This window comes from Trachypithecus francoisi, unplaced genomic scaffold (assembly GCF_009764315.1).
Source record: "Trachypithecus francoisi isolate TF-2019V2 unplaced genomic scaffold, Tfra_2.0 Lachesis_group4, whole genome shotgun sequence".
NCBI lineage: Eukaryota > Metazoa > Chordata > Mammalia > Primates > Cercopithecidae > Trachypithecus > Trachypithecus francoisi.
The window spans coordinates 18,011,176-18,027,550 of NW_022681469.1; the positions used below are offsets into that span (position 1 = coordinate 18,011,176).

Genomic DNA, 16,375 nt, shown 5'->3' on the forward strand with positions numbered 1-16,375 from the left:
GAGTCTTGCTCTTGTTGCCAGGCTGGAGTGCAGTGGCGTGATCTTGACTCACTGCAACCTCTGCCTCCCAGGTTATCAATTATTACTAATACAAATATTTATTGGATTTTTGCTATGTTGTAGTCTCTACAATAATTTGTTCTACTTGTATTATCTCATTTAATCCTCACAAAATTATTTTGAAGTTGAGAAAAATTTGCCATACAAAGAAGAGTATGATAAAATATTCTAAAGGAAATAAAGAGAAAGGATACCTCTTCTGGATTTTAGCAAAGAGAGCTTAGAATTAGACTTTTTGAAAAATAAGTAGAGTTTTGATGAGAAGGAATAGGGTTTTTGGAAAATTGTCTCCTGAAGAAGTGGTATCTGGTATCTGCAGCATCTTGAATAACCAAAAGAATTTTGGTGGTGGTGGTTGTGGCTGAGGTTTGCACATATGTTGGAGTGGCTTGCTCATATTAATAGAGTGAGAAAACAGAGGAAAAGGGAAAAGTAGATGATATGAGAGAAAACTGAGGGAATGGTAGACTAAGGCCCTAAACACCCAATGTTAGCACTGAAATGAGAGTAGAAGAAGAATGGGGAAAGATGTGGAGAATTATGTAGATAAAGAAGTAGAGTAAACTTTTCATTTGATGACGTTGATCTTCAGAGTGGATTTGAAGGTAATGTTATTTTCAGAGTGAATTAAAAGTTGAGGGATGAAGTTAAGATCCAGAGAAGAATTCGGAAGGTTAGAATAACTGTTGTGACTATAATATGATGTTAAAAACAAGCATGATTTTCAGGCAGTAGTGTGAAGGACCAGGCAAATCTAAGTTCCATGAATTGGTCATGGAATTAATTACACTAGTTTTATTATTTTCTCCAGCAGTGTGTGGTAACCTGACAGGAAAAAATGGAATAATTGAATGGTCAGATTTACCCAAAATTTGTATCTGGCAAACTAGTTGATAAAATAACAAGAATTAGCCAGAAAATCTAAGATATCACCAATGGCATTGTTGCAATTGTGAGCCACAAAGTATGTGAAGGAAGACAACAGTGGCCAAATCTTAGCAACTGTTTGAGAGATTAATGTTGACCTTGAGCAGATTAATATAGTGAGATAGACATTTAAGAAGTTAGGATAAGTATGTGTGCCTCTGGGGTGTGTGAGGTTCTAAATTGAGATCTTTTCATCATTTTTATTTCTTTGGTAAAGACTGTGATGCTTCTCCGGGTCTTGGAGATAGAATGGAAATAAATGCTTTTAGAGGTGAGAGGTTAAGAGAAATCTATGGCAGAGTGTCAAAAGAGTAATTGGAGTTCATACTGAATGCAGCAAGGGTAGTAGGTAAAATGAGCCAGAGGCCTTAGTAGATCGCAGCTTTGAGGATGGGGAGAGATGGAATAAGTAGATGTTTTATACTTAACCAAAGGAAAAGCTATTGATAAATGTGGTGAAGTGATAGTTTATAATCTGTCATGGAGGGATCAGTATACTTTCAAAAATTAAGGCTAACATTTTTGTAAGGAAATATGTTTGGAAAATTGTTCTGTTCATTACTTTTCCTAAGGTTTATTTTATATAGTAACTGTACTTGCTCAGGTGACAGTAAATAAGAATATTTTATCCATGCAGGAAGAACCTTTGTGTTCCAGACTGCATTTATGTGATCTTCAAAGAGTGAGAACTGTGTTTGTCTTATTTGTGGTTGTAGTCTGAGCCTTAACAGTGCCAAGCACATATATTAGTATATATTTACTGAATGATTGAAGGCTCAATAAATAGATTGTATTGAGAGAAGTATGCTTAAGTAATTAGGCCTTGGTACTGAAAGCTAAACCAAATTGCAGCTCAGAAAATTTGGAATCTATTTGTTTATAATGCCCTGATCTGCTATGAAACGGTCTAGGTAGGGCAACTAGCAGGCTGTAAACAAAGAAGACCTTTTTTTTTTTTTTTTTTGAGGCGGAGTCTCGCTCTGTCGCCCGGACTGGAGTGCAGTGGCCGGATCTCAGCTCACTGCAAGCTCCGCCTCCCGGGTTTACGCCATTCTCCTGCCTCAGCCTCCTGAGTAGCTGGGACTACAGGCGCCCGCCACCTCGCCTGGCTAGTTTTTTTTGTATTTTTAGTAGAGACGGGGTTTCACTGTGTTAGCCAGGATGGTCTCGATCTCCTGACCTCGTGATCCGCCCGTCTCGGCCTCCCAAAGTGCTGGGATTACAGGCTTGAGCCACCGCGCCCGGCCAAAGAAGACCTTTTGATGAAGTTTAAATCTCTTACCTCAACAGCTCTTGTTACTATTCCCCACCCCCCTTATTTTCTTTGAAATTATGTGGTAAGATGCAGCATAGCGGGGTCCTGTGTCCTTTATTGAAATGAAATTTCTCTTCCATTCTCCTCTACATTTTGTAATTCTCTCTTGCTCCTTTATGTTCAGACTTCATAGCATGGTGTATATACTCTCTACAGTCTAATCCCTTTCACCTTTTCAGCCTTATTGTTTCTCTACCTGTTTTTCATTTAAATTTCTCTTTCTTTTTTTAAGAAAACAAGGATGCTGCTAAAGCTTCATTTAAATTTCACAAACATATATCGATCCTTTGCTATGTCCCAGGTATTGTATGACATTGAGCTATACCAATCTAGTTTTTCCTGTGTCTTAAACTTTCTTGCCTGTGTTTCAGAAAAAAACAAACTTTGTTACAGAATTTTTCCTATATGTAGGACTCCCTCCTCCCTACTTTCTTCGTCTATCTAAATGCAAACCTTTCAAGGCCGTCCTCCTTCCTCATTACCTTGTGTCAAGAATATTGTTTTTTTCTCATGTACAGCAGTTACACAAATAAAAATACAACTATCTCCTACTCCACTGCCCAATGGTAAACTCCTTAAGAGACGGGAAAGGCCATTTTAAAATCTTTGCTTCTCCCTTTCATAAATGTTTATAGTATTGCATCTATATGAGATGATAGGTAGAAATAGTAGAGCATGGTGTGAGTGAGGGGATTACCAATGCCTAAAAGAACTATGGACTTGTATATTCCAATTTGTTCAGTGTCATTCTGTCCTTTTAAAATTTGATATCTTGTATGGTTGCTTGACTTTGTAGCCTTTGTCAAATGAAACTTCTAGGAAGATACCCTGATGGATAGTAGCCCCAGAATTTCTTGGCTATAGGGTATAATCCACATTTTCAAATACAATTCTGTTTTTGTTTTTGTTTTTTCACAAGGCTTACGGCTTTGCATACAAGTTCCAATCTCTAAGCAGCACTTGGTGGGGAAAGAAGTCATCAAAGAGCCATACTGAGAAGAATAAAGTATTTTAACTGATAGCCATTTCAGAAAGAATGTGGCAGTTACACATTTTCTAAACCCTATTGAGGAGGTTTTGGTGCTAACAGTGAGATCTGGCTGGTACTGTGTCCTAAATTTTGGGGTTTTTTTGGACAAATCTTCTTTAATACCTCATATACTTTTCAACTTCTTTTTCTGTTGAGAGAGAGAACAAATGGAATTTATACGCCTACAACTTTTCTGGCACAAAATAATTTTTTTAATGGGAGGAACACTTATCCTTGATACAGTGTTTTATGTTAGACATGGTTTGGAAGGTAAATATAAGTCGACCAGAAAATTGGAAATACTGTGCTTTTTTATTATTCATGGACCATCTAGATATCACATATGCATAGGTCACGTTTATCAGGTGTAATATAGTGTAGTGTCTAATAACAAAGAATTTATCCATTTAAAGGTGAAAGTATTCATTTATAGTATTTCTGGGACTTATTTTGTAATTTGAAACTTAAAACCCTATCAGCTGGTAAAAGGATTATAAGCAAAGGCTAAAATTTTATATTATCTTTTGTTAATGTCAGGACAAAGTCCAGATTGAATATAAGTCTACTTTATTTTATAGGCCTATGAAGAATACACCAGCAAGCTAGATGCACTCCAACAAAGAGAACAACGGTTATTGGAATATCTGGGGAACGGAACTGAATTTTCTGTTTCTAGCTCTGCATCAACGGACACCGTTACATCTTCTTCCTCTTCTAGCCTTTCAGTGCTACAATCTCTTTCAGTTTTTCAAAATCCCACAGATGTGGCACGGAGCAACCCCAAGTCACCACAAAAACCTATCGTTAGAGTCTTCCTACCCAACAAACAGAGGACAGTGGTGAGTCAGTTTTAATATCACCATTTTGCTGTTTCTTTGTATTTTTCAGACAGATCAGTTGTTGAAAATTAATATATTATTACTTAATACTCAGAGGTCATGCAAATAGAGGCATCCATGTCATGCAGGAATGAAAAAGACATAATTATTTGGTGGCAAAGTGTATATTCCTTAACTGAAATAAATTGTATTGTCTCTGGTGTTGGATTTGACATTTAAACCTGTCTGCCAAACTTGAACCACAGTCATGTCTAAGCACTAGTTTAAAATAAATCAGGATTTTAAGACTTGAGCTTGTTCGTTACCTAATGTGTGTCAGGTAAGATTCATTCTTCACCCTTGAGAAATCTCCTTTCTGAGTTATATTATCGGATGTTGAACTTTCAGTGTGATTGATATGTTTCCCCTCATCTACTTAACTTTTGGTTGTTGAAAATGAGTATTACCATTGGAACAGTGTACCTTGTAAGTAACTTTTAAAGCATTTAAAGAGAAATCTGTGGAATTATTGTGGATGGTCTATAATCCTTAAGTCAACAAATATTGTCAGTAGACTTAAGTAACCCATCTGTATACATCACTGCTTTTTAAATGTCTATGGTTACTTTTGACAATAAAAAAAATTTCATTTCCAAATACAACTGAAGTCAAAATTTTTCATTTTTTTCTCTGACATCAGAAATTAAAAGTGCAATTGGTCATTGTTTAATATTCCAAAAATTCCTTTCTGACTGAAGAAAAAAATGTTATTATAAAGGCATTTTACCCTCAGAAGTTAAGAATTCCTGCATATGAGTTTAGAAAACTAATGGAGTTATAAGTTATCAGCCTGTAAATTTTTATCTTAGGAAATATGGCTTTCTAAAGGTGTCGTTTATTGTCAGGGAATAAAAAGTATGACCATCAGACATACTTTTTCTGCCCTTTTTCCATGTACAGACAAAAGTTGGTTGTAAAAAATGGACTCTAATTTTTCATTGTACAGAATTACAAATCAATTTATAAAACAAATCCAGTTCTCCTACCCTTTCTCTTCTGTTGGGTAGAATGAAATTAAAATTATTTTTCCCACGTTAAGATGGTGAATTACTAAGCATATCTTTCCAGGGATGCCCCATTTAAAGGGGAATGTCAACATATGAATTATCTGTGAATAGATATTCTATCTTTGAGGTAGCCTAACAAAACTGTGGCAAATATCCCATCCCCAGTAGATCTTAAATTAATTCTTTATTGTCTGTATTCATGAGGGGAAAGTAGGAAATGTGTTCTTCAGTCCTAGGCGTTTCCCTTCTCTTCATCATGGTATTCTTGTTCCTTCCAGGTTCCACTAAATTTAGTAATTGTGTGAGTTTCTATATACAGATGTAAAATTGGGGTTGTTGGAGCCTTTCAAATTTCTCAGCCTAATGATTAAGTTTAGCCTCCGGCCGGGCGCCGTAGCTCATGCCTGTAATCCCAGCATTTTGGAGGCCGAGGCAGGCGGATCACAAGGTCAGGAGATGAGACCATCCTGGTTAACACATGGTGAAACCCCCTCTCCACTAAAAATACAAAAAAATTAGCCAGACGTGGTGGCGGGCACCTGTGGTCCCAGCTAATTGGGAGGCTGAGGCAGGATAATGCCATGAACCTAGGAGGTGGAGCTTGCAGTGAGCCGAGATTGCACCACTGCACTCCATCCTGGGCAACAGAGCGAGACTCCATCTCAAAAAAAAAAAAAAAAAAAAAAGTTTAACTAGCCTCCTCATATTTATGAGAGAGGACAAGAGAAATTTACAAGTATCCCTAAAGCTTATAATTTCTGTTTTAAAAAGAAATGAAAACAACTGAGACTCTTCAAAGAAGTAAAATGATCATAAATGAATAACTATTGGGCAATTGACTAGGCTTACCTTAATTATTCTGGCTAGGCTTAGATTAAATAAGTAACTTGTTCCTGTCCATCATACTCCCAATTTAACAATTCATATTCAATACTCAGAAAAACTGTATATCGTGAACTTAAAAGGTATTATGAATCGTCAATAAATGGGTTTGTGGTAGTAAACTCTTCCAAGAAGATTATTTTGCCATTCTCTCTTTTATCTGAATCTGTTAACCCTTTACTTAGCTACCTCTTTTCCTCTCCTTTTCTCCCCTCAATTTTTATTGACATTAACAGTTACTGTTTGAGCATTTGCCATGCTGTGTTCCAAGTTCTGTGCTAAGGACTTTACATATATCTTCTCAGCCAGGATAATTCACATTCTAAGTAAAATTGTTTGTGGTAGTGAATGACCACTCCTCCATCAAAATACATATGCTTCTGTTTGTCCTGAACACTCAGGAACAAAGGTTAGTAGAACCTACTAGCAGCAAATGAAATCAAGTACGAAGAATGAGATTATATTTTTTAAAGTGGACTTAGATTTGTAGACCAAGATAGCACACTAAGCACTTGCCTTTATGTCTTTATTCCTCTCCAGAAATTTCATTGAAATGATAGTAAAGATATGTAAAAAGAATAATAAAACGGGATAGGATTTTGTCAGAGAACTAGAAATGTTTAAGAATTCCTGGAAGATGGAAACTATATGAGTGGTTACATAAATACGCAAAATAGGAAACCAAACAAAATACTAGGAGCTAGAGTCTTACATGAAGGGAGCCATTCTTAGCAAAATCCTGATGACGCAGATAGCATAGTCAGCAGATTACAAAGAAGTGGATTTGCCTCTTGGGTAGTCATCAGACTAATTAGTTGAAGGTCTTGCTCTGGCAGGAAGACAAAGTCATGTGTCTTCATAAATCGAGCAGGTGATGTAAATATGAATATTTTGAAGGTGTGTATTAGTTGTGAGTCCTGTGGAGAACCAAAACAAACCAGATTCAACTAAAAACACTGAATTTCTGAATTAAAAAAAAAATTTAAAGGTCCTGGCCTGATATTTTGAGACATCTGATAATGAGTTGCTGAGTCCTGAGTCCCCGGTATAGCCTTACATTGCACATGTCCATAGAGATGTGAATACTGCCTTCTGGAATTGTACAACAGGGGGATCCTGTTAGTTCCTCTTCTGTATATATGGAACAAATAATTTATAGCATTTATTCCATGAAAAAAGCTCTAAAAGTCATTTTCTAAACAAAATTTCTGCCTGGAGAGTTCTGTGTGACTGCTGTGTGTGTTTAAATGGTGGAACAGAACATCAGATGTCTCTGAACCTCAGAGAAATCCAGTGGGGTAAAAAGTAAAGGTTAATCTACCCAGGAGTAAAATAATACTCTGCTTCCGTCTGGAATATACCAGACTTCTCACCTCTGTACCCATTAGTAATCTGTCTGGAAAACAAACTGCTTTCTCCTAGTACACAACACGTTTTTGTGACTAGATGTGTGGGGTTGTTTTTCCCCACCAAGCAATCTCCAGTTCTCTGTAGATAATCAACTGGGTGTCTCTACCCAGTTGTTGTTAAGTTGCCTTCAATTTAACTCAATTCTGACACTATCTACCCAGGGATAGCGTAGACCCCACAGGTTAAGAGCTCAGTCCCACAAGACTGTGCCCTCTTGAGATGCTAGTCACAAGTTCCAGGTTGTGACTTACACTTCTCACCAGCTGGCTATAAATCAAGGATTCCCACATCTTCTAATCTTTTATCGTTTGCTAGAATAGCTCACAAAACTTCGAGAAACACTTACGTCTACTGGTTTGCTATAAAGGATGTTACAAGAGGTAAAAGACAAACAGCCAGATGGAAGAAATGCATAGGGAAAGGTATGTGGGAAGGGATGCAGAGCTTCTGTGCTCTCTTTAGGAGCATCACCTTCCACTACCTCCAAATGTTCAGCACCCTGGAAGCTCTAGGAACCTTGCATTTCAGTGATTTTTATGGAAGCTTCATCATATAGGTGTGATATTTACTAGACCAATCTCCAGGACTTCCCACCTGGAGGTTGGTGGATGGGGCTGAAAGTTCCAGACTTCACATCATAGCTTGGCCTTTCTTTTGACCACCTTCCATTCAGGAACCCACCAAAAGTTACCTCATTAGAACAAAAGATACTCCTATCACTTAGGAAATTCCAAGGGATTCAGAGCTCTGTGTCAGGAACCGAAGTCAAAGACCAAATATGAGAACAAAAGATGCACCTGGCACCCTGATCACTCAGGAAATTACAAGTTTTAGGAGCTCTGTGCCTGGAACTAGGGTTGAAGGCCAAAGGGTTGAAGACCAAAATATATATTATAAACCACAATATCAGAGTTTGTCAACGTAACAAACCACTTGCCATTTGTTGGACCTCTACAACTGTGCAGGAGAAAGTCCCCACCAAATCAATCTACTTTTTATTTTATGAATATGACTAGAACACCAACAGCAACAGAAAAAACTCAAGAAATAAAGCAACTAGAAGATGTAAAAATATTATAGCTCAGGATGTACTTCATTCTCGAAGCCAAATCAGTTTGATACAGAAATTGAGTCAGAGGACCACAGAGTTTGAAAATTGAAAGTATGATTGTTGACTTTTGTTAAACAGAAAGGCCAAATGTTAGGATAGCTGGAGTTAATACGTATTTTGGAAAGTAAAGCTAAAGACATACCTTTTAAGATACGCAATAAGGGGGCAAATAGGAGAGAAAAGATAAGAGACGTGAAGAGAGCAAACGTTCCAACTTCTGTTTAATAAACGAAGCAAACAAAAATAGAGGGAAGATGTATTCACAGACATAATACAAGACAATTTTCCTGTGTTGAACAAAAACCAGCCTTCATATAGATAGGGGCAACTGACTGTCAGCAGGAAAACAAAAACAGAGATTGACCTGGATGCTTGCTGTATAATTCGAAAGTTGAAAGAGAACATCTTAAGCCCTTTCAGAAAGATAAACTGGCAATCTACAGGAGAATGAAAATTGGATAGTTTTCTCATTGGCAAACTGAGGGCTAGAAGGCAGTGGATCGGGGCCGTTAAAGATCTAATGAAAGTTGATAGCCAAGCTAATATTAAAAGTAAGACACTTTGGGTATCTGGGGACTGAAAATTATTTCAGTAGAATATAATAGGTATCTAGAAATAGGTCCCAGATTTTCAGAAAATGTTATATGAAAAAATGGTTCAGTCAGTAAGAAGATGGTGCATTATTTAATTTTTGGTGCTGGCATATATAGAAGAAGACAAAATTGGGCCCAACATCTTAGACTGCTTACAAAAGTAAATTCTGTCAGAATCAAGAGATTAAATACCAAAAAAAAAAAAAAATGTAAATCAAGAAAAATCTAGTAGACTGAGTAGGCTGCGTGTAAAATCTAGGAGTTGAGGTCACTATCTTAATCAAAACTTAATTAGCTCAAAAGCTGTAAGAGACAGATTGATTAAATACAATTTCTAAATTATGTATGCCCCCCCCACACACACACAAAAAAAAACCTTGACAAAGTCAATAGTCTGTATAAATTTGGAAACAGCATTGGTGCCCAGATAAGAGCAAGTAAATAGTCTTCTGTATATTCAAAGAACACTTCAAAATTGACAAGAAAAAGACAAAACCCAGTAGAAAAATAGGGAAAAGATATCAATAGGCAATTCATATAAGATTAAATCCAAATGAACAGTCAAACACATGAACACTGTTCAGATGCAGTCAGTTGTGAGTGTGCAAATTAAAACTATGAGATCATCATTTAATCTGTCTGGCAAAATAGAAATTATTATTGGCAGGGATTTAGTGAGAAAACTCCCTTAGTTAAGGATAGAAATGTGAAGTAGCACAGTTTATTGGAAGGCACTTTGATAGTATCTGTCAAAATTTACAAGAACTGTATCTTCCAAGTCAGTACTCCAACTATTGGGAATTTAGCACATAAAAGCACCAATATATAGGGACGTTTATACAAGGATATTTGTTAAATCATTGTAATGAGAAAAAAATATAGAATGTCATCAGTAGAGAAATGATTGTGTAAATCATGGTACAGACACACCATGTAGTACAAAGCAGCCTGTAAAAAGACTTGTACTTGAAGGTTTTTCTGAGAGGTATTATAATTGAGAAAAGGAAAGATGTAGGAAACTGTGATATTACTTACTTATTCTTTATGTGTACCACATTGGAGTATTCTAGTAGGTCTAGAAATATCTCTCGCAACTAGAAATGCTGAATAAAATATGTTTATTTAAGTGTAAAAACCTTTAGAGGGTGAAAACAAAAGGGAGTTGAAAAAACCAAAGAAGCATAAGGGCTGATCTGTTAAGGTATTGCTGAACTATAGCCTTCAACAAATGTAACCCGCAGTCTATTTTTATATAGCTTGCAAACTAAGAATGGATTTTACAGTTTTAAATGCTTAAAAAAAATTAAAGGAATAATAGTATTTCATAATCTATGAAAATTACATGAAATTCAAATTTTGGCCAGGTACAGTGGCTCATGCCTGTAATCCCAGCACGGGAGGCTGAGGGGAGTGGATCACCTCAGGTCAGGAGTTCTAGATCAGCCTGGCCAACATGGCGAAACCCCCGTCTCTACTAAAAATACAAAATTAGGCGGGTGTGGTACCTCATGCCTGTAACCCAGCTACTTGGGAGGCTGAGGCAGGCGAATCGCTTGAACCTGGGAGGTGGAGGTTGCAGTGGGCCGAGATTGCGCCATTGCACTCCAGCCTGGGCAACAAAAGCGAAACTCCGTCTCAAAAAAAAAAAAAAAAAAAAAAAAAAATTAAAATTAAAATTTCAGTGTCCGTAGGTAAAATGTTATTGGAACACGACAACGCTAATCTGTTTACATGTTGTCTGTGGCTGGTTTCGTGCTTTAGCAGCGGTGTTGAGCAGTTGTACATCACGCTGTAATCTACAAAACCTCTGATTCTTTATGGAAGAAGTTTGCTGACCTCTGCTGTAGTGACCTCAGGGCCAGTTTGTCACTATGTAACAAAGGATGTGAATATCAGTGTGTGGGGATACAACACTGGGCCTTCAGTCTGTGTCACAAAGGTAATTGGAACCCAGATTCTCACATAAAACTGACCCTTTGAAGGACATTACCTTCAGTGAAAGGATGAAATCTATTCACCAGAATACATAAAGGTAACAATAAACTTGACTGTCTTTGACAGTACTCTAAAGTTTCTCCTGTGACTTCTTAACTATGGACCTATTCTAATCATTGTGTGGGATTCAGATTTATACTACCTACATTGTCTAGGAACCCTCAAGCCATGAAGTGGGCATAATAACTGGTCTTGAGTGGTAATAGCACTCAGGCACTGCACAGAAGCAGTGCAAACCCTCCTTTGGCCCATCTAGGTCTCATAGAATTCACAGAGATAATGCTTTACTGACGATCTCAAGATCTCAAGTTACAAGACATGCAAGGAAACAGTCTACCATCAGTGAGTTAGCAGACTTAAAAACAGCAGGGTTAGACTCCTAAGAAAGAACTAAGTAGAGCTTTTAGGTAGTCTTGATTTAAACCCCGTCATCTATGAAGTATTCTTGCTTGGATTAGGACTTTCTCCTGTGCCCCTTCCAATTCACTAAAAGTAACCACTATTTCATTTCTATCTCTGTCAGTTACTTTGAAACTTCAAATGGTGTGATGGAAATCAACATGCAGAGAAAGAGAAAAAGCAAATATGAAAAGATAATCTTAGAATCTAAGAAAGAATTTGGATGTTAATTGTACCATTTGTTCAGATTTTCCTTCTGAAATTTTTTTATAATAAGAGTTGGAAAACTTGACATAGAAAAAAAGAAATGTAGAAAGTTCAAAAGAAACAGTTGTCTCTAGGAAAAAAGAGTGAACATACTGATATTCATTTGAGGATATAGCAAGATAACACTTTAAGTTAAATTTCAGTGTATCAAGTTCGTTACAGCAAATTACAGAGGAAATGTTTAAATGTTATATAGAAATTCAAATATTTATTTAAAAAAACTCAGTGAACAAGGTAAAGCTAGATTAAACCCAACCAAAGAATGAATTAGTGAACTCTGGAAAGCAAAGAGAGCTATAGAAAATATAAAAGAGAGGTTAAGCGATATGAAAAATGGAATGAGCATTATATATCTCAAAGGAGTTCCAAAAGGTAAGAATAGAAATAAATGAGTAGAGAAAAATTCAAATAAATTAGGGCTAACATTTACAAGTGACATAAATCTAATGATTTAGGAAGCACAGTCTCTGAGTTGGACAAACAATTTGAATCTGGTGTAGACATAATAAAACCAAAGAATATTTTTTTAAAAGCACTCAGGGAAAAAATTATGTGGAAAATAATTATAATTAGTCTGGGAAATTTTTTTTATGGCAGCTGTAGAAATCAGAAGACACTAGAATAATATACCCAATGTACTGAGAGGTACCTGTAAATCTTTCAGCTAAGCTAAGCTATAAATTTAATTAGGTTAACTTGGGCAAATGCACCATAAAGTCCTTTCCAGAGAAAGAGTTTACTTTTCATAGGCTCTGCTTGAAAGAATTGTCCAAGAAGGTTTACTGTATAAAGGAAATTGAACTCAGAAGGAATGAAAAGTAAAAATTAAACCTAAAATTTGCAGAAGAAAACATGGCAGAAAACTTTTGTGACCTGGGGTTTGGCAAAGATTTCTTAAATATGACACCAGAAGCACAATCTATAATGAGCATATTTATTAGATTAATCTAAATGTAAAACTTCTGCTCTTCAAAAGACAGTGTTAAGAGAATAAAAAGAAAAACCATAGGTTGATAATCTTTGCAAGCCATATATCTGATCAAGGACATGTAAAATATATAAAGAACTCTGAAAACTCAATAATAAGAAAACAAATGGCCAGGTGTGGAGTCTCACTTCTGTAATCCCAGCACTTTGGGAGGCTGAGGCAGGTGGATTACGAGGTCGGGAGTTCAAGACCAGCCTGGCCGAGATGGTGAAACCCCATCTCTACTAAAAATACAAAAATTAGCTGGGCACGGTGGCAGGTGCCTGTAACCCCAGCTGCTCGGGAGGCTGAGGCAGAAAATTGCTTGAACTCGGGAGGCAGAGGTTGCAGTGAGCGGAGATTGTACCACTGCACTCCCGCCTGGGCAACAGAGCGAGACTCTGTCTCAAAAAAGAAAAGAAAAAACAACCCAATTAAAACTGGACAAAGGATTTGAACAATTTCATCAAAGAGATATGTGAATGGTAATAAACACATGAGATGATCAACATTAGTCATTAGGAAAATGCAGATTAAACAGGCACATGATACCCTTACATGCCTCCTAGAATGGCTGAAATTAGAGTGGCCACACCAAGTGTTAGTGGGGATGTTAAAGAACTAGAATTTCCATACACTGCTGATAGGAATGTTTAATTGGTACAACCACTTTGGAATAAAATTTGGCAGTTTTATTTAATGAAACCTTTTCAAAATCCGAACAGTGTTTTTTTGTTTGTTTTTGTTTTGTTTTGTTTTTTTCCAGAAATAGAAAATCCTTCCTAAAATTCATACAGTATCTCAAGGAATCCCATACAGCCAAAACAGTCTCAAAATGAAAGTACAAAGTTGGGGGCATCATGCTTCCTGATCTCAAAACTTACTACAAAGTTACAGTAATCAAAACTAAGTGGTACTGGCATACAGACAGATGAGAGTCCTGAGCTAAATCTTCACATTTATGGTCAAATGATCTTTGACAAGGTTCCCAAGACCACTTCATGAAGTAAGGAGAATCTCTTCAGCAAATGGTGTTGGAAACTGAATATCCACATGCAAAAGAAGGAAGTGGGACCCTTCCCTTATACCATGTACAAAAAGAATAACCCAAAATGAATCAAAGACTTGAACGTAACAGTTAAAGTCATAAAACTTTTACAAGAAAACATAGGAGAAAAGCATCATAGCTTTGGATTTGTCAGTGATTATTGGCCGCGATGCCAAAAGCCCAGGGAACATAAGAAAAAATGGAAAAATTGTACTAGTATCAGAATTTAAAACTTATGATCATCAAATGATATAATCAACAGAGTGAAAAGCCAACCTGGAATGGGAGAAATATTTGCAAATCATATATCTGATAAGGAGTTAATATCCAAAATATAAAGAACTCCTATAGGAGCATACAACCCTGTTTAAAAATGGGCAGAGGACTTGAACAGACATTTCTTTAATGAAGATATCTGGATGGCCACCAGCATATGAAAAGATGCCCAACATTGCTAATTATTAGGAACACGCAAATCAAAACCACAATGAGATACCACCTGACACCCATTAGGATGTCGGCTCTCAGACAGAAGATAGCAAGAGTTGGCAAGGGTGTGGAGAAATTGGACCCCTGATGCACTATTGGTGGAAATGTAAAATGGAGGAACTGCTATGGAAAACATACAGAGGTTCCTCAAAAAACTGAAAATAGAATTACCATATAATCCAGCAATTCTCCTTCTGTGTATATACCCAAAATAATTGAAAGCAGGATCTCAAAGAGATATTCATACACTCATGTTCATAGCAGCATTATTCACTATAGTAGCCAAAGGCAGAAGCAACCCAGATTTCTGTTGATGGAGGAATGGATGAACAAAATATGGTATGTATATACATTGGAATATTCAGCCTTAGGACATTCTAACACATACTACAACATGAGTAAATCTCAAGGACATTATGTTAAGTGAAATGAGCCAGTCATAAAATGACAAATACTGTATGTTCCACTTATTGAAGTACCTAGAGTGTTCAGACTTATAGAGACACAGAGCAGAATGGTGCTTGCGAGGAGCTGGGGGAAGGGGTGCTGGAGAGTTGTTTAATGGTTATAGAGTTTTAGTTTTGCAGGATGAAAAGAGTTCTGGAGATTGGTTGCACAACATTGTGAATGTGCTTAACACTACTAAATTGTACGCTTAAAAATGGTTGGCCGGGCGCGGTGGCTCAAGCCTGTAATCCCAGCACTTTGGGAGGCCGAGACGGGCGGATCACGAGGTCAGGAGATCGAGACCATCCTGGCTAACACCGTGAAACCCCGTCTCTACTAAAAAATACAAAAAACTAGCCGGGCGAGGTGGCGGGCGCCTGTAGTCCCAGCTACTCGGGAGGCTGAGGCAGGAGAATGGCGTGAACCCGGGTGGCGGAGCTTGCCGTGAGCTGAGATCCGGCCACTGCACTCCAGCCCCGGCGACAGAGCGAGACTCCATCTCAAAAAAAAAAAAAAAAAATGGTTGAAATGTTAAACTTTATGTTAGGTATATTTTACCATGGTTTTGTGAAATAATAATATGGTAGTTATGTAAAACATTAGGCTGGACATGGTGGCTCACACCTGTAATCCCAGTGCTTTGGGAGGTCAAGGCAAGAAAATCACTTGAGACCAGGAGTTCCATGCCAGCCAGGGCAACATAGTGAGACCCCATGTCTACAAAAAATGTTTTTAATTAGCCAAGTGTGGTGGTGTACATCTGTAGTCCTAGCTACCTGGGAGGCTGAGGCAGGAGGATCACTTGTGCCCAGGAGTTAAAAGCTACATTGTGCTATGTGCACCATTGCATTCCAGCCTCGGTGAAAGAGCAAGACCCTGTCTACCCCCACAGAAAGTCAAATGTACACTTAGCATATCACCCAGCCCTTCTACTCCTCTGTATTTACCCAAGAGAAAAGTGAGCATATGTTCATTCAAAGATTTGCATACAAATGTTCTTAGTTGCTTTGTCATAGCCCCAAACTGGAAATAACCCAAATGTCCATAAACAGGTGAATGGTTAAATTGTGCTATGTCTATAAAAGGGAATACTACTCAGTAGAAAGGAATGAACTGCTAATGCACACAACATAGATGAATCTCAAAATAATTATGCTGAGTGAAAGAAGTCAGACAAAAATTGATTACATGTTTAAAAATTCAATTTACATAAAATTCTAGAAAATGCAAACTCTTCTATAGTGACAACAGATTCTTATTTGCCTGGGCACAGTGTTATGGCAGGATGGAAGATTTACATAGGAGCACAAGGAACCTTTCAGAAAGTGATGGGTATGTTCATTATCTTGAATGTGATGATGGTTGCATGGGCATATACATAATCTCAAAATATATCAAATTGTGTACTCTAAATCATTGCAGTTTATTATATGTTATAGCCTTTAAGAAAGCTGATAGTACTGTGGAAATATTATATGAAATAGACTTTGGGAGAAATAATTATTAAATTTTTTTTTCAACTTTTATTTTAGATTCAGGAGGTACATGTG

General features: G+C 37.1%; 1 protein-coding gene across 5 annotated transcripts in view; it reads left to right on the forward strand.

Moving 5' to 3' along the window:
- The window catches only part of BRAF (B-Raf proto-oncogene, serine/threonine kinase), a 197,250-nt gene that overhangs the window by 90,395 nt on the left and 90,480 nt on the right, over window positions 1–16,375 (forward strand). For all 5 annotated transcript variants that reach the window (XR_004432742.1, XM_033192268.1, XM_033192265.1 and 2 more), the window contains exon 3: window positions 3,911–4,171. Coding sequence is in view for 4 of the 5 variants with exons in the window: in XM_033192268.1 (XP_033048159.1) it covers window positions 3,911–4,171 (261 nt within the window). In the remaining variant the exon portion in view is untranslated. The remainder of the gene's footprint in view (window positions 1–3,910; window positions 4,172–16,375) is intronic.